The 25,568-nt window shown below is 32.2% G+C and overlaps 1 protein-coding gene across 1 annotated transcript in view; it reads left to right on the plus strand.

The window, feature by feature from the left end:
- Nucleotides 1-25,568, plus strand: part of LOC129233956 (serine/threonine-protein kinase ATR-like) — a gene marked incomplete at both ends in the record, with an annotated part of 65,368 nt that overhangs the window by 5,113 nt on the left and 34,687 nt on the right. Inside the window, 12 exon segments of the mRNA XM_054867867.1 lie at nt 6,485-6,679; nt 7,727-7,906; nt 8,252-8,338; nt 10,834-10,991; nt 11,067-11,186; nt 13,050-13,154; nt 14,892-15,006; nt 18,838-18,906; nt 19,836-19,924; nt 22,019-22,061; nt 22,063-22,155; nt 24,858-24,988. Of these exon segments, the coding sequence (XP_054723842.1) occupies nt 6,485-6,679; nt 7,727-7,906; nt 8,252-8,338; nt 10,834-10,991; nt 11,067-11,186; nt 13,050-13,154; nt 14,892-15,006; nt 18,838-18,906; nt 19,836-19,924; nt 22,019-22,061; nt 22,063-22,155; nt 24,858-24,988 (1,385 nt within the window).

The raw sequence follows: 25,568 nt of genomic DNA on the forward strand, positions 1-25,568 counted from the left end.
TACGCTTTTCTCAATGTATCTCAATCGTGTGCATTTTTTTCCGATAGTCTTGGAGTGCCTGTAAAATACTAAATTTCTTTTGTGACTCATATTTGGTAAATTGATTATGAAATTCTTTGATTAATTGTGCTCCTCTTTCAGCTGTATCATTCACAACTTTCAACATTTTAACGATATTTCTTCCCTTTAAATAGCTTCCTTCATTTTGCCATGAATCAGGATCAAATAGGAAAACATCTTCTGGTGTTTGTAACTTATCTAACACTTTTATTGACTTGTAATTCATTCAATAAAGAGGAAGATCTTTACTAAGAAAGTATTCCAAATCCTCTACTGTTATTTGAAATTTTTTATACAGTCATCAAACACGTCTTCCTATACAGCAAGCATTTTTTGACGTAGTGTTTTCCAATCTTCAAAATTAATTCCTTCATCTAATACGGACAAAGCTACTAGTTCATCCCCTAAGTACCATAAGTGATTTATGAATTTTTCAATCACTGCTTCTGCTGCATGTTTGTCATCATTTTGTACGCTGCAGGTTTTTTAGACACTAGACTTTATATTAATTTAAAATGCCTAGAATGGGTTGCTGCGAAAAACTATATCTTCATACAATATTTAACTGGAAAACAGAATTAACCGGCAATCTGTTCATGTAAGGTCAATTTAAGTTGTTTCCTAAATATATAAATATTCAAACAATAAATTCCTTTTGTCACCCATCTGGCTCACAGATAAGCTCCACATTGGCGAAAACATATCCCTGTAGGAGGGAGGCCTTCACCAAGAAATAGTATTACACGTTATGAGAATTCTTTGTAATATTTCTTAATTCCGCTTTCTATGAACAATAATATGTTATCAAATTCTTCTTTTAGAATTTAAGTCATATGTGTTAGTTTTGAATTTTGAAGCGCTTAAAGAATGGAATATCGAGTCTAGAACTAAGAAAGGCAAGAACTTCTTTTAGGACACTCTGCAGTACAATTTCAAGTGCATGATGATAGCAATACAAATGCAATATATAACCGTTCAGTTTTTGCTCTAAAAAATTACATGCACAATTTATACGGCCGGTATTGTAAGCCGCTGTATAAAAGCACTACAGCTTGAACAGTTTGCAACAAAGAGTAATCATCAAAGATAACACATATACAACTGAAGAAATATCTCAGAAATTCTGAGTAGCTGTTGAACATTGGAAGCTATCATGGTAAGCCTATCGGCGTTTTTTTTCCAGTTACATCTGGATGTAGCTTTGTATCCCAGGGAATAACTAAAAAATCTAAATTTAAATTCATGAAATCTAATTTTACCTCTCGAAGATTTTCTCTTGCTCTCTTAAGGGATGTACGATTGATTATAAGATTATTTGGATTTAAATTTACTGTATCTACATAGGCTGTTAATAAATGAACAACACCTTTATCCCTAATATGGCATTTGTCTAACATTGATGAAATGCGAGCAGATCTCAATAGTTGTCAAGCTTTTTGGCCACTAGAGGGCGCCTGTGATGCAGGGAGTGTTATTGCTGCTGATTTGATAAGTGTTTTCTTACTATAATTTTTCATTATTACTGTCTAGTTTTAGGTTTTTTTACTTCACTTTATCATGTAATTTAGTTTTATTGTGTTTTGGGGGCTCATTTTTGCTGTTATTGTATTCTTGAAGTGTTTTTGCATTTTTTGGAGCTAAGCCTAACATGTGGTGATCTCCTGGTTTTTGATCTTGTGTGCTTTATTGGGTGTAGCAACTCTGTTTATTTACTGCTGTTTTTAGTATTTATTCTGTGTTTTTTTGCATTTTTATCTTTCTGTTTTGCCTTTTGGAACATATTCACTGAGTAGAAATGGGTGTTATATGCATTATGAAAGAGGTAAAGAGTGGGAAGGGGGACAGGTGGATCTCTTGTGATTTATGTCATATGTTCTGCCTGTATAAGGGGGAAAATGAGTCTGTTTTTGAGGAGGATTATATTTGCACTAAATGTGCTGAACTCTCAGACTTAAGACTTAAGATGCTAGTTTTGGAAGCCCAGTTAGCATTAGGGTGTAAGCCAGTTGTAGAGGGTATAAATGTTCCAGAGATTCAGGGGGAAGTTTCAAATGAGGACTTAGATTGGGAAACTAAGGGTGTAATTTTGGGGGACTCTATGGTAAGGGAGGTGGGTAACACAGTTGGGAGAGTAAAGCGTAAGGTGGCTAGGTGTTGTTTACCAGGGGCTCGGGTAAAAGACATCAATATGGTTGCTGAAAAGAAGGGAGTATTGAATAAGGAGGACATGGTTACTTTGTGGGTGGGAACAAATGATGTAGGCCACAGTAAAAATGAGGAGTTTTCTAGGGAATGGGAATCCCTGTTGGATAAAGCAACCAGCTTTTCGACGAATGTCCAAGTGGTTGGTTTGCTTCCCAGGTATGGAGTGCATAGGAGCTGGCTAAATCAACGTGCGAGGTGTATGAACTTGCTACTGAAGTCAATTTGCGAAAAGCGCAGTATCAGGTTCATTGATGTATGGAGTCATTGTAAACGGGATTGGATTGCTAGGGATGGCCTGCATCTGAGCTCTACAGGGGTCAAAATGGTTAGTGGATTAATTTTAAGGGCTTCGGAGTCAAAAAACTAAGTTGGAATGGGGGGCATGGTTCAAGCATCAGGTATCGAGAGAATGAAATTTTTTTGGGTATTGCTAGAAATGGAAATAAAGTGATGAACAAGAGTAGTAATGTTAACAATTGTAATTTAGGAAATTTCAGGGTGTTAAATAAAAGCAACTTAGGCATGCTTAAAGTTTTCTATACCAATGCTCGCAGTATTAGGAACAAGATGGATGAATTGAAAAGCATAGTTATGGATGAGAAGTTGGATGTTATTGGAATTACAGAGACATGGGCTACCGAATCTGATGCAGAGTTATTACATATTGCTGGGTATAATTTGTTCAGACAGGATAGAGTAGGTAAAAGAGGTGGTGGGGTTTTATTTTATGTTAGAGACAATTTTATTTGCAATGAATTGGTCATAAATGATAAGCCTACTGATATTGATATGGTTTGGCTGGAGTTGATGAGCAGTAAGGGCAAAAAGCTACGGTTTGGAAACATTTATAGGCCACCTAATTCAAACCAGGGACAAGATGAACAGATGTACCGTATTATTAGTGACATGTCCAGTAAGGGATCCGTTATCATAATGGGGGATTTCAATTTTCCGGGTATTGATTGGAATAATTTTTATTCTGGTAATGGCAAAGAAGAGGAATTTTTAAAAGTAATTGGTGACTGTTTCTTAGATCAAGTTGTAACTCAGGGAACTCGAGAGGAGGCAATTTTGGATCTAGTTTTTTGTGACATAGGTAGTTTTGTTCAGGGGTTGAGTGTAGGGGAGCATATTGGAGATAGTGATCATAACAGCATTAGGTTCCGGGTTAAATTTGAAGTGTGTAAAGATGATAATTTTAGGTTTGTGCCCAATTTCAGAAACACCGATTTTGTTGCACTTAGGCAGAGCTTGAAAGAGGTTTTTTCGTCAGGGTTGGAAAATAGCGACGTAGATCAGCAATGGACGGAATTTAAGGATAAACTTGCTAAAACCGTTGGGGACTATGTTCCATTTAGGAGAAAAGGTGTTAGTACCAAAATTTGGCCCATGTGGTTCTCCAGGGAGACTAAAGAAGCTCTTAATTATAAGCAAGCCACTTTTCGTAAGTTTAAAGAAACTGGTCAGAGTGCAGAGAGACTCCAGTATAGTAAGGCAAGGCGAAATTTTAAGTATTTGGTACGGATTCAGAAAAGGGAATTGGAGCAAAGGCTGGCAGATGACATTGATGGGAATCCTAAGAGGTTTTTTGCTTACGCTAATTCTGGGAAAGCTCGAAACAGTCAAATTGGGCCTTTGGTTGATGAGTATGGAAATTTAATCCAAAACGATAGGGATATTGCAAATGTTCTAAATAACTTTTTTTCCAGTGTGTTTAACGATAACTGTATCTCAACAGTTGACACTAACAAGACACAAGCTATTATACAGCTTGAGGATTTTGTATTTTCCAGGGAGGAGGTTTTATTTCATTTGAAAAAGATTAAAGCAACTAAAGCTCCGGGACCAGATAATATTTATCCAAAAATTTTAGTAGAATGTGCAGAGGAATTAGTGGATGTTATTTTGATTATTTTCAATGCTTCTTATAACTCGGGGACGGTGCCAGAGGACTGGAAGCTGGCTAACATAACGCCACTCTTCAAGAAGGGGTCTAAAGGTATTGCTGGGAATTATAGACCTGTAAGTTTGACTTCGGTGATTTGTAAGATTTTCGAAACTTTGATCAAAATTAAGATCATGATGTTCTTAGAGACTAATAGTCTGTTGACTAGTTTGCAGTATGGTTTCAGGAAAGGTAAATCCTGTACTACTAATCTATTGCATTTCTACGATAAGGTTACCTCAGCTTTAGATAACAAAAAATGTGTGGATGTTGTTTATATTGATTTTCAAAAAGCTTTTGACAAGGTACCGCATGTTGCTCTTCTCAGCAAGTTAGCTGACATTGGAATAGGAGGAAAAACTTTACTTTGGGTAAGAAATTGGCTTACTGGTAGGAAGCAAAGAGTAGTTGTGAGAGGAAATCACTCTAATTGGAGTGATGTTTTAAGTGGGGTTCCTCAGGGATCAGTTTTAGGGCCTCTTTTGTTTATTATATTTATGAATGACATCAATGAAAATATTTCTGGAAGCATGAATTGTTTTGCTGACGATGTAAAAGTTATGGGGATTGTCGAAAATGAAGAACAAGTAAAACAGCTGCAAGAGGATTTAGATCATATTACTAAGTGGGCAGATAAATGGGGTATGGCAGTTAATGTAGGGAAATGTCAAGTGCTACACTTAGGTCATGGAAATAAGCGTATGAGATATCGTTTACAGGGTTCAGTCATAAATCAGGCAGAAAATGTTATGGATCTGGGTGTCTTTATAAATCAGGACTTCAAGTTTAGTCAACAGTGCAGTATTGCTAGTAACAAAGCCAACAAAATGCTTGGGTTCATCAATAGATCTATTTCAAACAAATCTAAGAAAGTTCTTCTGCCTTTATATAGGAGTTTAGTAAGACCTCATTTGGAGTATGCTGTGCAATTCTGGTCGCCTTATCTGAAGAAAGATATTTTTGTATTGGAAAGGGTTCAAAGAAGGGTAACTAAATTAGTAAGGGGACTCTCAGATTTAGATTATGATACCAGACTTAATAGGCTTAACATGTATAGCCTAGAGCAAAGGAGAGTCAGAGGGGACATGATTCAGTTATTTAAATTTATCAAAATGAAAGATGTAAATGGATTAAATTTTTGCGGGGAAAGCAGGACAAGGGGTCATTGTTTTAAGTTATTTAAATCTCAGGCTAACTTGGAAATCAGGAAAAACTACTACTTTAGCAGGGTCGTGGGCACTTGGAATAGCTTACCGGAAGAGGCGGTAATGAGCAAGGGAGTGGATAGCTTTAAGAGGGCCATTGATCTTCATTGGGGACTAATTAATTGACCAGGACCAGCCTAGCTGGGCCCAGAGCCTGTTGCTGGTCGTCACATTTGTATTTGTATTTGTATTTGTATTTTTTGCGTTGTGGTAAACCAGATATAGAAATAAGGTTCAACAGGTTAGGATAGATACCCATTTCGGTTCCTAAATCTTGTAAATTGCAAGAGGAATTTGATGATAATAAAGGACTATGTACTGAATGAAATAGAAGGCAGTTTAAAGAATAGATTTTTACATTATTCCGATCTGGAATTTTTTAAAATTTATATTTAAAATATGGAAAATAGAGTTTATTTTTATGGTAGGGTAATCGAGGATTTTTCAAAATTTAAATTATAAAATGCATAAATATTTAAGAATATAACTAAAGAACATTGAATTGAAATATAATTGTCACTACTAATATTTATAGCATCGAACAAGCGCGAATAGCAGCGGTATGGCTGTCCCAAAGCCATTGGTGTACATGTACCCTATGTAATATGTAAAATTTTACAGAATGAATGGTTGGTCTGGAAGTAGCAACATCTATAGAAGGTTCAAAATTACTTTAAGTATGAAACCTAGGAATATTTTTACATAAAAATGAGAAAATCCGCAATTTTTTCTTCAAAACTCAAAAAAGGGGGCTCTAGGGGCACGTGTTAATATTCATGGATTGACTTAAAATTTTGCATGGATCATTTATTTGTATAATAGAACAAATTGAGGGGGTATATATATATATATATATATATATATATATATATATATATATATATATATATATATATATATATATATATATATATATATATATATATATATATATATATCTGTAGTTGACCCTTATAAAATAGTGGTTTGCATTGTATATTGCAGTAAAAAAGGCTTAATCTAGATACAAGTGTGTCTTCTACAATTTATATTGAAGTATATTGCTAATTTTCTTTTTTGAAAATTTCAGCAAAACCAACGATACATTTTGCCATATTTGATTTCAAAAGAAACTGACCATTCAGATGTTCTACTCTCTGCTTTGTCAACAGTTTTGCATACCAATAGAAGTGACCTATTGATCAACAACTTTCCTTTTATTTTTTCTCATTTTGTTCGTCACTGCAGCAAAGGTGAACTGGAAAAAGCACTTATTTTCATCCAAGTATGTTGTATTCTTGTTTTCCATAAAACCTATTTCATTTCAAAACTTTACTGCATTTGTTTGTGAAATTCTGATTTTATGCTCTTAAAACAGCATTTCTTAATTTGTGTTCCTTGGAACTCCATGGTTCCACGGAGTTTAACCAAGGGTTCTGCAAAACTTGCATTCTTTCTTTTATTTCAAATTAGTCATCAAAAAAGCCTGACAAAGATTAGGTTTTAGTGAGGCTTTTAATCAGTTTCTTCTAAATAAACATCAGAGACAATATCAAACTGTGAATTTAATGTGTATTCTGTGTTAGTGAACAACTTTTGGCTATGCCAGTAAAATTTTTATTGGAACGACATTTTATTCAACCCTGTAGCAAAAAAAATAGCTTAATGTGGATATTGGAATTCTGGTGCAGTTTAAAAAAGGAATATTTTGAATCAGTCAATAATTGCCTGAATTTTCTATGTCATGTTAAAGTTAAACATTTATGATGATTTTACAATGACCATTGGCTACTCATTCCTTCCTAATTAAACCAAGGATCAAAGACAGGCTACAACGAAACTTTTATCATTCAGAGAAGGTTTCTAAATTAAATATACAAGAGGTAGTGTTTTTGATGAGCTCTGCTGCTTATCTAAAAAATCTTTAAAAGAATTGTGGGAGCTCAGCTTCCATGAGCTTATAAGCCCTAAATATATATTATATTCAAAATGCTATGAATCCTTGTTTAGATCATTCTTTTATGTCCTGATACCAATTGTTGTCTGAGAATATGAACCTTATTATTTATTTCTGTGCTTATCTGTACTGTTGTTTTACTGTACTGTATTATATAGTTACTGAAATAATAATTTCAGTGTTCAATGTATTTTTTTTCATATTGATTCAATGTGCTTTTTATTTTGAACCATTTTTTGATTTATCAAATTGATTAATGATAAATAAATAAATTAATTAATTAATGGAAATTATTTACTTCTCTTTTGAGTAAAATATGTATTTTCATTTGTCAAGTTTCTTATTTAATTAATTTATTTTTTATGTTTATTTAAGAGAGAAACAAATCTGGACCTTGGAAGTTTATTAAGATGTAATTATCAGCTTATTCACAATGAGCTTCTGCTGCATCTCAGCACACACTATGAGCAGGTCTTCAGTGGTTTGTCGATTTTGGCTGTCAAGAGTGGTAACGTCAGGAGTGCTGATGCTGTCATAACGCACTCGGAAGATATGGTAAATAGTTTCTTTTTGAGAGTAAAAATTTCTCACTTTTTATTAAAATCTTTAAAAGTGTAGTCTTTGGTTTAGAAGTTTCCTTTTTTCAGTTGATCAAAATTAATTAAATCCTGCGGTGTAAATCATAGCTAGTTCAGTACATTTATATTGGAATTGATGTTTTTGAGTTGGTAAAAGCTTAGAAAGTTTTAACGTAAGTAGATAAACAATGGTGCATCTAACATTCAAGTACCGATGTAATCTTTTGAGTAAGTTTTTCCATCTGCTAAATTAATGCTTTGTTTTTAGTGTAAATAATGTTTTAAATATATTATGTTATACATTTAAGTTTGGTTGTTTCAGGCAGATTATCTACAGCCTAAACTGCTGGGATTCTTGGTGTTTTTCGATACTCAAATGCTGAAAAGTGCTTTGGAAGATAAGAAATTGGTAGGTTTAACATTAGAGTTTCTTTTAGCATCATTTAAAAAATATTTTGAGGTTTTAAATGTCAATTGCTGTTTAGTACCTCTACTGTTATAAAGTTGAAAGGAATGAAAGCTTTTCCTCATATTATTCTTATAAAAGGGCTATGTGGGGAAAATAACAGAGTAAAGTAAAATCTCTGTTTTTTTTCCAATGGGTGATCATGATGATAGAAAAAGACAACTAAAATAAATAGTTTAGCATGAAACTATCTTCTGAACTAAGCATTGCAGAGCCTTTTATGCCTTTCAATGAACTTTTAAGATCTAGAAAATTGAAGAAATCGAATATTACATAAGAAAAGCAGCTTCTCCAAGTTACCCAAAATGAATCCAAAAAACAGTTTTTTTACAGGGTGACCTGCCACGAATGGGATTTCAACCCTTCATCCTTGACGTCTCAGTCACAGATTATACCTCTGTGCATGACTTAATTTGTAAGGGAGCTCAGCTCCTGCAATTCTTTTTTTTTTATATAGAGAATTTCGGAATTTTTACAAATTCCGCTGTGAGCAGTAGAACTCATCAGTATTGCTCTCTGGAACCCAGCTGTACATCAAATACTGATGAGTGGTCCCTTTTCTTCCCTCATGATCCTTCCCAATCCTTTCTTACAGATATGTTTAGCCATGTGGCGTAAATTGGTACACAACTGATAACTTTTTTCTGTCATCAGAAGTTATGCACCTTTCTCAGTGAAAGTACAGCAACAAAGTATCATGTAACATCAAAACAGAAAACTAGTAACCGAATGCTGTTTCTGTATTGCTTTTCCATAAAAATAGTTTCCTTATGCATATGTTTTACATTAATTTTTGTTTTATTTTTCTTTAAAACCAGGCATTCATTGTTTATTATCTTTATATACCAATTTTTTCTTTAATTTTCTTATGTATTAATGCTTTTCAATTGATGAGATAGAATCAAACATTCAGGTTAATGAAAAAGTTTTGAATACGCCCCAGGATGCAGAGCTTTATTTCTATGTGAGCTCATGAAAGCCCAACTTCCTTGTTTTTTTTTTTTTAAATATTTTAAACACTTTTTGGCAGAATTTAGAATGTTGCCATACTATGAATGTATGTGCTGACAGTATAATTCTCCTGCTCTCTTTTTGTTGGAACTAGGCGCCATTACAGTTAAGGGTCCGAAATTGCGAAAGATTTTTAAAAAACAGAAAATGTGGTTGATTCATTTGTGATTTTCACTAAAATTTATTTTCCTGAAAATGAATTTAAAAGATCAAATTGAAAAAACACTAATAGAGGACACACTAGACTTTGGAACTATGGCAAAACTTTGAAAATGACTTCAACTGACTGAGGCAAAAGAAGAAAATTTTTTTTGAAAATCTCTTAATTGCAGCCATACATAAGAGTATGCTTGATGATTTAAGAATACAGTAAAACCTGTAAAGTTGACCTCCTTTGTAAGTTGACCACCTGTCTATGTTGACCGCTTTTGTCAGGGACGGAATTAGTCCTATCTTGTATAATGAAGGAAAACCTCTGTAACTTGACCACCCTTCTATCTTGACCACCTGTCTATCTTGACCACTAATGTATCCCAAATTTGGTTTGGAGTATTGTAAAAAACCCTTTGTAAGTTGACCACTTGGTTTATTTTTTAAAACTTAATTTAGCAAATTATTTTATTTTATTTTTTTATAGCTTTCCAAGAATATTTTTGATGCCAGACCAGCATTTTACCAACTAAATAAAACAGCAGCATAACTAAACCTCCTTGTAAGTTTAACCACATTGGAAAACTACTAAGAACCCTTTTAGTCTCCAAACTTGTTTTTCTTTTGTTGTTCTATTTGAGATTAACTTTTGTACTCTCTGTTCAATGAAAACATGTGTCAGTAGAAAAGTACTAAGTATTTTTTCCAGTTGCAATTTTTTTGTGGCAACAATGAAATTATGCTGAAGAGTAAAGTTACTTGCATTGCAGTATTTCTGGTGCAAGGGATTAAGAGATAGGACATTTTCATTTTCAACTACCTTTTAGAGCTATGAGAGTCTAAAGTAATGTTAAACAATGAAAGTGAGTTGAACAGAAAGAGTAAGTGCCAATTAGTCAAAAAATGAATATTGTACAAAAAATGACCAAAAAAAAAAAAAAAAAACATTACCCCCTTTATAAGTTGACCACCTGTCTAAGTTGACCACCAAAGTACTGCACCGCAAGTAGTCAACTTACACAGGTTTCACTGTATTTATTATTATGGCCAGGGCACAGCACTTGTTGTTGACCTGGGGGCAGCAGAACTACTAGAGCTGGCCCTGACTGTAATGGCACTTATTTCCTTTGGAAGGTGTTTGGCATCCTTAGTTTTCATTAGTTATTATTTGTCTTGATGTGTACTATCATCCGCTAAAGTGTCGCCCAAGAGTTTAGGCTCACCCTGTATATAGACATATATATGTATTTTTTTAAAACTTAGATCTTTAATTATAGGCACTGGAAAGCTTAGTTTCCATTATGAAGCTTATGGGTAGACGTGCAATTACTGCTGTTCGCTTTAAATTGATGGCTACTCTGAGAATTGCTCTAAGATTCAAAGATGGAAATTTCCCACTGATCTGTTGTAAAGCTTGGAACACGTTTGTTCATAGGTAAAGAAAAGAAATCTACATTTGTGCTCTTTCATTTTTCTATATTTTGTGTTTAACCTTTTCAATTATTTCCAGCATTGATATCACCTACTTAGGTCCACTCCTGAATCAAATAATTGTCGCCCTTCTTCCTCTTCTTGAATGTGAACCAAAAGCTGCATCGGAGATTTTTCATTTTCTAATAATTGAAAATAGGTAATAGTGCTTGTCATTCTATCTGGAAAAAAAATATTTTTAAAGCTTTTTTTTAATTTTTTTTATTTCTTTGCTTAAAATGAAGGGAAGAAACTTGTGAAAAGTAAATGATTTTTCTTGTTTTAAATTTTTTTTATGTTTTCTTAATAGCAGGGATGTTTATATAATTTGAATTCAAGTCATTGAATGTGTTATGCAATGAGCACTTTTGTGGGCAGAAGTCTAAGGCAATGCATTTGTTTTTAATCCTAAAATTTATATTTCTTATACAAAAAGATTTCCCTTCCCTCCCCTGTAGGTTTTTTGATATAACCTAACTTGATCTATTTTAGTTAATCTTCTGCAATAATGAGTAATCCTTTTTTTAAAAAAAAATCTTTTACATACACCTTTATTGTTTTTAGCAATAGTTTAAATGGTTTGCAAGTGTTATTGCTTTTTGTTTACCTTCTGCCTACCCTAGTATTGTTACTTTCTTCTATATCTAATGTATAGAAGAAAATATTGGATTTGTGCAAATTTTCGAATTTCAAATTTTGATGGATTCAAACGTTTTGAGGTGTGCTGAGTCCATTTCGACCATTTTTGGAAAATGTCTGTCTGTCTGTGTGTGTGTCACGTATGTGTGTGACCAGTTTTTTGTGGCCGCTCTACAGCAAAAACTACCGCATGAAATCGAACGAAATTTGATACACCATGGTTTGTACGGGTGATGGAAATCCTGGAAAGTCATGGAAAAATAATAAACAAATTTCAGACCTGGAAAAGTCATGGAAAATTAATACAGTGAAACCTGTGTAAGTTGACCTGTTGCGGTGCACTACTTTAGTGGTCAACTTAAACAGGTGGTCAATTTATATAGGTTCAATTATATGGTATAGATCTAGTTCTGTGCCTGAAAATAGCGGTCAACTTAGACAGGTGGTCAACTTACAAGGGTGGTCAACTTGACAGGTTTTACTGTATTTTCATTAAAAGTCATGGAAATTTATTTAAAGTCATGGAAATATGTCTTGACAAGTAAGAAAGTAACAATAGCTAAAAGAGCGCTAGAAATGTTGAGTGATTTAGTAATTTTTTTTTTATTTGTGTGAATAAAAATAGCTTTGTAATTGCAACAATAAGAAAGATAAATCGTAATTGACTGTCGTCTGCGTTTATCTCGTGATTTTAATTGCATGGAAATGATTGGAAATATTATCTCAATGATTTAAAATTTTTAACTGTTTCCATCTTGTGTTTGTTAACAAATAAATGTTTGTAATTATTTCAAGCAAGGCTTTTAAAATAATTTTCAATTTTCATTCTTTGCTTTGCTTTTGAGATAAATCAGGAATTGGGATGGTCGTCAAGTTATGGCGTGTATAATTTTGTTTTTGTTTTGAATATTGCTTCATCATTAAGCATGGACAGGGATTAGAATTATAAGAAAGATATAGAAGAAAGTTTCGTGATAGCCACAACATACTAGTTTTTTACTTATTTTTCATATAATTGCAAAATTTACTTATGAACTTTCAGCGTGCCATCCTATTCCTTCTTACCCTATTCCAGACTATTCATAAGAATAATTAATGGTAAGTTTACTGCATTTTTTTGCAAGATCAATTATATTTAAGGAGCATATTTTAGAAGCTGTTATAGTTTATTAAAGCAATTATATTTTAGAAACAGAATGGATTTTTTTTCTTCTCATTTTTTGAATTTTTTTTTTTTTTATGAAATTTAAAAATTTCATGTGAAGTTTTATACAAGGTTAGCAATTGCTTCCTTTCTATCTTTTCATTTGCAGCTAATATTATTTTCCACTTAATTGTGTTCTTTTTCAAATGTATATATACTGATCAGTTTATTGTTAAATAGGCCATACTTATGTGATTTTTTCCACGATTTATATTTTGTTCCTGATATTCCTGAGCTTCAAGAAATTAATGCAGTTCTTAAGGATTACATAGAAAATCCTTCAAAGTAAGCACTTTTACTTCTAAATTTAGTAATTGCAGTCGCCCCTTGATTAACCGGCTCAAATGTACCAAGGGTGGTATGGTTAATCAAATTTCTGGTTAAATTGGTGAACAAAACAATAAATAATTTATGAAAATACCCTTTTTAAAATTGTTTTATGCAATTTAACAGCATTAAACTGAATTTAAAAATTAAATGCAAGTAAGGGAACATGGGACAAAATGAAATGGTGAAATATTTACCCTGCTTTTAGAACCACCTATCTGGTATCATTTTAACTATGTAATACCATATGTAGTCTATTCGAGTCAGAAAAAAAATACCGCCGAAGATGAAAGCATTTGGTAATACAGGCAATTTTTAAAAAATGATACTCATGTTGTAATATTTTGTTGTAAATCAAAAATTATTATTTTTTACTATAAAATGATAATGTTCTTGTTATTGGCATTTTAAATATTAATTGAGGCATCCTAATATTCAACGCAGTATTAATATTGTGCTTGTTTGTATTTTAAATAAATTGTACTGTTAGTCAAGTACATGCAGGGCAAAGTGAATTGTTTTATTTACTTACTCAATCATTTAATATAAATCACTTGCAATTTCATTTATTAATTTATTCATTTGCATTCCTTGATTTAGTAATTCACTTATTTATTCATTCATTTATTTTCTTATTCATTCATTCTTTTACTCGCTCATTTAATTTTCTTCAGATATTAATTGATTTATTGATGTAATTATTTGTTTATTGTTTCATTATCTTTTCATTTATTCATTCAACCTTTTATTTACTGAGTCTTTTGATCAGTTCTTTTATAATCAATTATAAAATATTTCATTAGAAAAATATTTTATTTTTCACTTTGCCCCGTGAAAAAAAAAGTGAAAATTTTCCTAATTTTTTTAAAGACTCAAATTTACTGCTAAAAATAAAAATAGTGTTTCAACGTAAGTTTTATCATAAAATACAATGTTCTTTCTTTATGTACTGTGATTTTCAAAACAAATTTCTGATTTGTTCATTTTGGAAAAACTCGGTCATCATAACCATTTCACTTTGCCCCACATTCCCCTACTATGAAATCTCAAAAGTATCCCCCCCCCCATCAGTTTGGTTTTCAAAACCAAACTGATTAATTTCAGGTTGGTATTTTCATCAAGATATTTTGTAAGAATTGTTTTCAGTATTAATCTAGCATACTGAAAGTAAATGATTAGTATTAACTGCAAAACTGATCACTAAATTGAAAGCAAAACCTTAATAATGCCAGTTAGTCCAGTCAATGAACACATTGTAGTGTTATTTATGACCACTTTACCCTGTTGACCACTTTCCCCCACCAGTTCCTAATGTTTGTATCAATCAATAAAAAGTTTACATACACCCATTATATTTTGAATTTCAGATCCCTTTTTGACTTCCTCTTTTTGTGACTTGGCAAAAGGCATGCAGTTATACGCATTTTATACAAAATATTATGCAAATATTGCTCAATTATTTGACCCAAAATATTGCACAAAATATTAATTATGATATGAATGTAAGCTCATAAAAAGTGAATTTTGATTTTCTTGGGTTGAAAATGAAGGGTTTGACTACACATTTATTATTGTAATAATAAGCAAAACATATGTTACTATTTGTTTTAACTTTTTAAGAAATACTTGTAAAATTTTTTGTCTCAAAAATCAATGTAATATTCAATGCATTACTTATTTTTGTTTATTTTCTAGCATAACTGATTTCTACTCATTACTCTGTCATTCGTTAAAAGGCATTAGTCATGAGAATTTGGAGGTGCGCTTGCATGCTCTGCAGAAGTTGAAACAAGTTCTCGAAGCCAATCAGGTAACATGCGCAAATTGCTCATTAAAAAAAAAAAAGAGAAGAAACTTTAGAACTGTGGGGTTAGAATTGTAATAGAAGTTAATAGACAGATTCTTTTAATAATAATATGTTTCTGAATTTTTGAAAAATAATCAATGACTGTTGAAATATATCTGAAAAATACTTGCTACTTTATACTTTACATATTAACTTTATTTTAGAACATTGATTCCCAACCGGTGGTGCATGAACCCCCAGAGGTTTGCAAAGAGTACAAAGGAAGTTTGCAAAAATAATACTCAAATGGCAAATTTTTGATATGTTTACTTCAGTTTCCCTCTATCGATTTTATCCAATAAGACCATGAATTCATTTAAAACATGATAAAAACATAAAAGATATCGCATAGGAGCATATGCGAGCTTTTGAACCATTTTTTATATTAACTTTTGATGGTTATTTTCATAACCATTTGAACAACAAAACGCACAGCAGAACCTTATCTCACTTCTGTCCTGTTGTGCCAGAAAACCGTATAAATGCGATCCTGCTGCTGATTTTTACTTTAATTTTCGCATTAAACTAAACTATTTCGAGCCTTATTGATGCAATAGAGATGGAATGGTTATTAACCGAATACATCAATGGAAGAGTATCAATAAATAAAAGAATTTCTTCAGGAAAATTTTGAAGTCGAAACTTGCTACATTATAACATATGCAGTCAAGGGCGCCCATATGTAAAATTTTTAAGGGGAAGGGGGGCTCAAAAATTTTCCCCATGGTTTAGCAAAATATTTTCCCCGTGGTAATTGATTTCAGTACAGATTAGACACATTAAGAGTTGACGTTTTTAATAACTTATTCATTAATGGCTGAAAAAGAAATTTTTATACATTTTTGCAAAGAAAAAACCACTAAAAGCAAGGAATTTCTTATTCTAAAAGGGGGGGGGCTCAAGCCCCCTCTTGCCCCCCTATATGGGCGCCCTTGTATGCAGTAAAAAACATATCAGGAAAAAAAATAACCCAACACAAATTGCATTATGTCTGAAAAAGGAATTCCCATAATTTGTGCAGCAAAACGCTCTTGTAGCAAGGGAGAATAAATGTTTTTACAAAATTATTCTCCCCCCCCCCCGAAAAAAAAAAGAGAGAAAGGTTTTTGTTACATATAATGAGCTAGTGAGCAACTCAAAACAAGAAATGTTGTCCAAAACTCAGTTTTTTTTTTTTGTTTTAATTTATATTTTTAAACTCTTACTACAAAGGTTGGCCAATTTCTTTAGGATATTGAAAGGAGTTTGCAACGGAAAAAGGTTGGGAACCGCTGTTTTAGAAGGTTTTAACTTCAATGCATTTTATTAAATTTAGCGGTAAATCCCTGGTGACTTAATAAATTCCAAACCTTGTAAAATAACCCTAGAAATTACTTGAATGTTGTAGTAGTGTCTTCCTAGGGTATATAAGTAGTAGCTGTCGTCAAAGTTAGTCAGTCAGCTTTTAGTCTAATTTTCACTTGGCTGTGAGTGTGTTTAGTTTTGTTACCTGTGTGGCTATTTTAGCTGTGATTTTTGTTTTATTGTATTTGGATGTAAATACATGTTTACTGTCGCAATTAAGATGTTTATGATATTTGCATAAACTGCTGGATATTGTGGCAAATGTGAGAACTTTTTTGTTAATACTGTGAATAAACGTGCTTTATTTTCAAAAGGACTGAGTCGTATATATTTCGACTTTATTTTCAAAAGGACTGAGTCGTATATATTTCAAGGACTCCTGAAGTAAAGGTGGAATTGTAATAATATTCTTAAACTGGTTATTAGATTGAGGAATTGAACATTTTTGATACCATTGTTTTTTTGTATTATCATTAGCATGGTGAAATTCCATTGCATTTGTTATTTAAGATTGTTTCTACCTTGCAAGAATTCCCTTTTCTCAATATTTTTTGTAGAATTTTGAGCATTCTTGTTTGCAGCTTAAAGGAGGTTATTTTTATTTAAAGTAATGAAATTATTTTTGATTTCTTGGTAGAGGTACTTTTTAAAGGAAATTGAGATGCTAAAAAATTATTTTATGAAAGCTGAAAGTTTTTTGCCTCAAAAGAAAAAGTTATGTCAAGTGAGGTGTGTTCAACAATTAGGCTTAAATAATAGGAAAAAAAACGGTAAAATTTCCCGTTAAAATAGTCATTCTTAAAGAAAGAAAATGGCAAATCAAAAATTCCTGAATAAATTAAACACAATCCTCTATACATACAACTAAAATCCTTGATTATCTTCTGCTGGCAGTACAAAAGAAAAGAAAAATCGCCAAATAGTAATCAAAAGGAGAAATTTTTACCTCAAAATAAAAACAAAACTTTTATTTAATCACAGTCGAGAAAAAAAAAGAAAAGAAGCAGCCTTCTGGATGGTTTTATTTAGGCTAATTTAAAATGAGATGCAAACGATAATTTTCCAACATGAAAATGCTGTTCCATTAGACTTAGAAATGCTTTTAACTGTTCTTCTGATGATTTTATAGCCTTGGTTTTTTTTTGAAATTCGAAGGAAAAAATTTACTCCTGGGGTGTTTTTCTCGGTCTTTCGAATGGCTCTAGAATCAAACTGGTTGGATAATTATTTTAGGTAGAAAAACCCATTTAATGCCATTTTTGGACCCAAAAGTCAAAATTTGAACGTTTCGGTACATTTTTAGCGTTTGCCCCCCCCCCCCCCCCCCCCCACCACGTTCCTTCTCGGGTGCCCAAGCACTTCCCTGCCAAATTTGGTCGAAATTCGACGTAAACTGTGGATTTGTATAAGGAACATACACACACATACACACATATAATCACACTAGAGGACCCGACAGACGTTGTTCTGTTCAAACTTTGTAAATTGAAAAGTTAAAAAAGTTCAATAAACCATCAAGTTTTTGAACTGTTTTGTTGAAACAAATAAGTAAAAAGAAAATGTTTCAAGCTGCTTGGTGTCAGAATGCGTATATTTATTACAACTTGATTTATCTAATGCTTACTGAGCAGTTGTTTTATTAACTACAGTAAAACCAGTAAAGTTGACTACCCGTGAAAACCGAGAAATAGTATTGTGTTACTTTTTAGCTTCACAAACAGCGACAGTTGTAAAAATTGCCAAATGCCTTAGCAATTAAACTGATTCCACAAAAAAAGTTTGGCTAGATTCCTGCTGATCGACCCAGTCAACACAAATAAATAAAAAAAAAGGCATTAATTGCCTCAAAATTGCATTAAAATGGAAAATAATAAACAAATCCATTTACCAATCTTGTGCAAAAGTCTTACTTCAAGATTTGACTTGAGAAATGCCTTGAACAGTCACAAAAAGCAAAGATAGCCAACAATACAACAATTGTCGCTATCGCCTGGAGTTGAGATGATACACTAAATACTGCATTGAGTTTAGAAAAGCCTTCGAACATGGAACTAAAAAGCTCATAACTCGTTTTTCATTCTACTTAGAAATTTCGAACAGGTGCCATCTTCAGCAGAAAAATCAGAGCTTTCGATGGATATATAATGTAAATAAGTGCATGTATTTTTTTCATCCCCATATTAGAGAATTTATACGAAAATTGTGTTTTATTGTCTCCCTAAGGAGGTTTGCCCCCCATAACGGGACGAAAACTACCCTATAAGTTATTCTGATGCATAAGCTATATTATTGTAAAGTTTCATTAAAATCCGTTCAGTAGTTTTTGCGTGAAAGAGTAACAAACATCCATACATCCATACAGACAAACTTTCGCATATATAATAGTAGTAAGATATATTCTCTGTTTTATTTATACAGATTTGAATAAGTGTTATGTTACATTTTTTTTAGATGGCCATCAATGAACATCTTTTGGGACGAGAAAATGTTGATAATCTGTTATCACATCTTGTTGCTAGTGTAAGTTGGATGTTTTATTACAGTTTGTTAATATGTTTTTTCCCAATGACTTAGGGTTTTTTTATGTTGAAAAGTTTAAGCTGGAATTACATTTCTTTAAGTATTGGTATTTGTTTTTAATGTCGTTAGGGACCTCTCATGAAATGATCAATTTTTATAGTTCTATTTCTTCTGAATTTTTTGTAATTTCTATGAAAAGCAATTAATTTGGGAAGAGATGATTTAATACATCATAGTTTTGATGATATCTATCATTTTATTGAATTGATGAATTCTACTGAATTATAGATTAATTATTTCATTTGTCCCTCATTGTTTGAATGACGAAAAATTGAGCTGATATAAATTATACAGGAAATACACCACCGGCTCAGTCATTCCAGCCGAGGACTGCAGTTTTGTGCTTATTAGCACTCATCAGCCTGGCATAGGAAGTGACTGAACTGGAGGTTTAAAACCTTTTAAGGAAATCAAGAGTGCCAAACATAATAAGTAACTTACTGAATGATATAAGTTATGATTAAAAAAGAGAAATGAGTTTATAATTTTCTTCAGGAAATGAATTTAATGGAGGGTTAAAAAGGAGCTTAGTCAATAATTAGTTTATGTTTAGTTTTTTAGAATATGAGAAGTATAGTTCTGAAAGTAGATATTTTTCTAAAAAATTTTAAATTTTGCCGTTGTTAACAATCAAAATTCCAGTGCATACTTACTTTTACAGAGAAGTACAAAAGATTCAGTGAGGGGGGGGGGGGAATGCGCAGTGAAAATAACAAACTAGAATACAATTTCAAATTTTCTCACTTTTGTGGAACCATACTAATGCTTAAATCTGTTGAATTTTATCAAATTGCTTGCATGAGGCAGGACTATAGCTTATTTATTGCTATTTAAAGTTCTCCGTTTTAGTAGTACCTTTTCTTTTTTAGCTCATATCTGGGTGCCGTGAATCAGATTCTCGAATTAGACTGTCTTTAGGTGAATGTCTTGGTGAACTTGGAGCTATTGATCTTGGGAGGTAATGTATATCTTACACTTGTAGTATCTTTGTACATTTTATGTAGTAAAGAATCATGTAATTACGTTGCAAGCATGTAATTGAGATTCTTGGCTTTGCAATGACCTAGAAAGCCCTTTGTAAATGGCCTAGTCCCTTGTATGACCTTGTTGCTGAGTTAAACTATAATTTTTTTACCGAAGATTTGTTCTGCTATTAATTTCTGGTGGCAACCATATGATAAGTAGTGGGAACTTTGTAAAATAACAAAATGTTTTGCTATTTTTAATTGTGCAGTTACTTGATTGGTTTTGAATAGGATATATCTATACTAATATTATAATGAGAGAGGGCAGATTTTCGTGTGTTTATATGTTCAAGGTAATCTCTGGAACCGCTGCACCAATTTGAAAAATTCCTTCACTATATAAAAGGTGCTTTCTTACTGAATGACTTACTATAATTCGAAAAAATTCGATAAATAGTTCTTTTTTATTCCAATTTAGGCCCAAATTTCACATAAATTCCGGAATATGGGAGTGAAATTTACTTGCACGTATTAATATTACATATCATTGAAAAGGGTAGAATTTTCCGCGTTCTAAACAATTTGTTTCAATGCTGTAACTTAAATACGGCATGCGTAATTTGCGTTTTAGCTCAAACTTTTTTAGGCTTAGCTGAAATTTAGGCACTACTTTCTTCATTAAATATATCAATAAAAAGTGAAGGAATTGTCGCACAGTTTTCTTTTTGACACCGTTGGAAAAAGCAACATTTTTTACTCCAGAAATGTCTCAACCAATAATCAAAAAAATAACCTATTTCCAAAGGAAAAAAAAGTTACAAGCCGTTAAAAATAAAGTTCGAATAAATCTAATCTCCATTAAAATTACTGATGTTTTTTTGCATTGCCATGGTTACATCTTTTAGCTTCGCTTCATTTTAATTTCCTAAACTTCCACAAACTTGGCGCCACGGAATTATAAGCGACATTTTTTACTCCAGATCCCTCTCGACCTATGGTTGCAAAACTTAGCTTCTATCTTCAAAGGAAAAAAAGTTACAAGCGTTTAAAATGAAGTTTGAAATATGTCATTTTGATTCAGGTTGTCAACCCTTTTTTTTTGTGTTTCCACGGTTACGCTTTTTGAATCCATTGTTTCTTTCCTTATTTTGCATTTAATTTCTTAAACTTATTTTATTTTGTGTTTCCATGGTTACGCTTTTAAAATCCATCTTTCGCATTTTAATTTCTTAAAAGTATTTTAATACCTGTTGTCATTGTTTGGAAGGGTAATTTTGCATGGTGTTTTTTTTTTTTTCTTTTATTTAAGCCCCATTGTTGAATATATGTCACTTGACACAATTTTTATTCTCAAGGTAGACCAGGCAAATCGGGGCAATGCAGCTGTTAATATAAAGATTTAAAAGCTACTATTAATGTGATTTTATACTTTTTTGTTTGTTGGCGAAACATTTATTATTGCCAAAGAAAAAACATCCGCTTTACTCGCAAAAGGGCTGGGTTCCCGTAGAGTTGTCGCTTGGCATGTTAGGCGCTGAGCAGGGGCTCAGTCTAGGATTATTGCTTTAAAGCAACTGTAAATGTAATTCATTGTTTTGAAAGAAAAGAAACTTTTGATTTGTTTTTATGGGAGTGAAATGTACGACATTTTCTTCTTTTTTTTTGACGATGATTTTTGAATGTTGTTGATGGGCAAGTTTGGCGATAAGCAATAGAGTTGCGGAATTATTTTTACATTTGAAAGATATTATTTGATGTCTGTTTTTGTTTATTTGACAAAATATTTCAATTTGGATTAAAAACCACTTCACTCGCTAAATAGAGTTTTAAAGCAACTGTAAATCTAATTTAATGATTTGACGAAAAGTTTTGAATTCCAAAGAAATTTTAATATTTTTTTTTTTTTTTTGAAAAGGTGTGTACGCATTTTATACAAAGAAAACTGATCATTTCACATCAGAGGGGAAGGGGCCGTCAATTTTTTTTATTCAACGGACTTCCATTAAATTTTTAGCATGGGCATCTTTGTGCGGATACTGCTAGTTAGAAAAATAAAGGAAATAAATACTTTTATGTTTTTTTTTTAGGTTAAATATAAAAAGTGCCAACTCTAATGAAACTTCGGACAAATTTCTACAGTAGTATAGATGACGAAAACTTTGCTTATGCATTAGTTCAAGAACTTGTTCATTCATTTTTAGCAGCAGATGAATGTGGAATACAGGTAGCCCTGAATTGATTTGTTTTTGTTTAATTTTTGTAATTTTAATATTTTCAGGAGGTGTTAATATTTTTATTGTGTGTTCAATCAGCTGATGAAGCTCAGTAGGAGTGCAACTTTCTTTTTGAGACACATTACATGGTCCCTTTTTGCACATTGAAGTTTATTAAGGGTTTCAACAATACAGAGTTGTCCTACTTACTACTCTAGGGATAATAATCTGTTATGTGATGACACTAATCTGTGATAGTTGTGTTTTTTAGGTTTTGATAATTGATGCTTATATAACTTTGAATCTGAAAGTGCCCTTCATTTTGTTACATCATTGAAGCATTTTTTGCAAAACTCAAAATTACAAGTTTACAATTAAGTCGAAAAAAATGCAATTTTAAAAGAGACCTAAAATGAATGTTCTTATACTTTATGCTGTATCTTGCTTATTAAGGTACATTTTTTCTAAATAGGTAAGAGATCTGAAGAAGAGGACATCAGGTTTGTGGAGTCTTTTAGGGTGAAAATTGTTATAAAATTAGTGAAATTTTTTTGTATGCATTTAAAAAATATTTTTCTTAATTTTGCAACTTGTAAATTTTTTTGGTGTGATTTTCTTTCCTTTTCCGTGTTTCCATACCACCTTAAAAAATTTAAATACATTCAAATTACAAAAAAAAATTAAATTTTCATTTGTTCTGACTTGCAAAGTTCATCTCAATATGTGGTCAGCAATCAGGGTCGGACTTTAAATTATTTTTTTAATATTAGTTCTTGTTCTTTAAAATACTTAATTTTAATTTATAAATTTAAAAAACAGCACAGTATTTTGCTGGGCTGAAGACTTCTAAAGGTGACTTCTAAAGCACAAATTCTGGAAAAAAATACAGCATATAGCTGTTCCTTGCATTGTTTAATTCCACTCATGATTGATTCAAATAAAAGCTATAAGCTTTAACAAAAAAAGGGAACCAACTGTCACCATTCTTGGGTTACCCTTAGTCTAGGATCCAGATGATGTTGGCATGAAATACTAGTCACTTTCACAACATCAATAGGAGGCTGCCACTAATTGTTCTTGACAAGTTTTTGAATATTTGGTTGTAATTGTTACAAATCACAACTGGGGTCACTTTCAACGTTAATCCTTGCCTGATATTTTGACCCCTGCTAATGCTGAAACTACAGATTCACTGAGATATGTTAGCCTTATGTTGTAAGATAAAACCACCAGTAGTGGGCTCCCATACTAGGGGTTGACACTGCACTTGTTGACACTTATATAGGAAAAATAAATTAACAAGAGAATTTATAACATTCTTCAAAAATTACAAAATTAAAAAATGGTCTTAAAACCGCAATGCCTTCCTTTCTGCTTATTCTTAGCTGATCTTTTGACGTCTTTTTTTTTTTTTTTTGTTAATTAATTTCTTTTAATCATCGGGCAAAGTGGTTGTCCCAAGAGCAATGGCACATCTCTCAAATGCTATGGGGCACCCCCCCCCCCCACCTCAAGCTGAGACCCTTGCTAAATGAGTTCAAAACCCTATAAAATTATACCACCCCTTCTAAAAATTTCAATCTCTCACTTTAGGCCATAAAGCCGTTTTCATTCATCATTTCATATACAGTCAATTCGCGATAACTCGAATCTAAAGGGACTGATGAAAAACTTCGACTTATTGGAAATTCAACTTACCACTAGTTTCAGTTTTAGACATTTTAATTAATACAGTTGGCTCTCTGTTTAACGAGACTCTATTTAACGACTTTCTCTATTTGACGACGGCTGTTCATGGTCTCAGATGGTCCACTACAGTGTTAAAAGCATTCTATTTAAGGACGATTTTTTGTGGTCCCTTGAAAGTCGTTAAACAGAGAGCCAACTATATGTATACATATAACACACACAATTACAGAACTTAAAAGATTTTAAGCACAATATGCACAGTTTAATCAAAAATATGAAGAGAAAAAATCGAACGGTTTTGATTTCAGTACTGCTGGAACCACTTGAATAGAGCTGATTCTTCTTCAGGAAATGTGCACATCTTAATTCGTTTCAAATTCCGATTTTACCGCTTTAGAAGTTTTTCTTTTAATATCATTGACAGAGTACTTTTTAGATATCCTTTAATAGTAAAGAAAACTCTCTCTCCCTTGGGAACTTATCAGCAAATGATCAAACTAAAGAATGAAGGGAAACGCATCTCAACATCGGTCAGCCTTTGAATAAAGGTACAATCAGTTGAGTTGACAACTTGACAGCTTAAAAGCAAATTCGTAGCCCAGCAACATGTCAAAGTGTAAACAGTACAGTACAACAAAAGAAAATAAGCTAACTCACGTGGGCACATGTAACTCCTTTATGGCACATTGACTCAACATGTGCTTTTCTTGCTTTAGAGATCTATTGTGCAGGGATTGCAAGTGAAGGTGATTTAATTTTTCTCTCCTCATAGTCACTTGTTTCTTTCTCTCCTTTTTTTTTTTTCGTTCTCTCGAAATAAACTTCAAATCATCTTTGAAAAAACTTCAAGTTAAAGGAAGTTAACTTAGCGATATTGAGAATAATTAGTATGGTATTAAAGACAAAGGAGTCGAGACTTGATAAAAACTTTGAGTTATTGGACTTCAAGTTATTGCGAATTCACTGTATATATAATCCTTGTGCACATACATTTTATTTATTTATTTATTTATTTATTTTGCAGGATTGTTCTGCTTGTGCTATTCAAGAAGTTTTGAAATTTTATAAATGTTCAGATGAGAAAGGTGGGAATTATCTGTGGAAGAAGTTTTCTCCTGACATCCAAGAAATATTAGCTGTTTTGTTTCATTCACAGTAAGACAAATTACAGATTTTTCTGCCCCTTTTATCAATTGCTAAATGTTTTATAAAAATGACATAAATTTTGCCATCAGTGATTAGAAGGTATGAATATTATTATTTCAAGCTCCTTGTAATCTTTTCTCTCAAAATTTTTTCTTCTTTAAAGAATTATTAAACATAACCTTGTGTGAAATGCAATGTCAGTGTCTGTGTGCAATGTCAAGACAAAACTATTTTGCATGCAATCATGAAATACAACGTTCAGGTAGTTTGAAAGGTGAGACATTATACCTTGCTTCTTTACTTTAAGATTTTTACTTGGGAACTTTTTTTAATTAAATTTTTTAAGTTTTTTTTTACTCTGTTTTTGTTCTTCATATGAATTAACATACCTTCTGGCTACTGTGATGAGAGAATCAAAGCACCATCCGAAAGCAAAATTTATAATAAATGCAGTGGCAGGCAAAAAAATTTTAATATGGTCTGCTCAAAACCACTCATCTTCTTCTTGTGAATCTTCCCTAGATTGGCTACAAACCACGTTTTAAAAAATAATATAAAAGCTTCCTGGGAAGGGTCCCCCACCTCTCCT

Source organism: Uloborus diversus, unplaced genomic scaffold, assembly GCF_026930045.1.
Source record: "Uloborus diversus isolate 005 unplaced genomic scaffold, Udiv.v.3.1 scaffold_828, whole genome shotgun sequence".
In the NCBI taxonomy this organism is placed as follows: Eukaryota; Metazoa; Arthropoda; class Arachnida; order Araneae; family Uloboridae; genus Uloborus; species Uloborus diversus.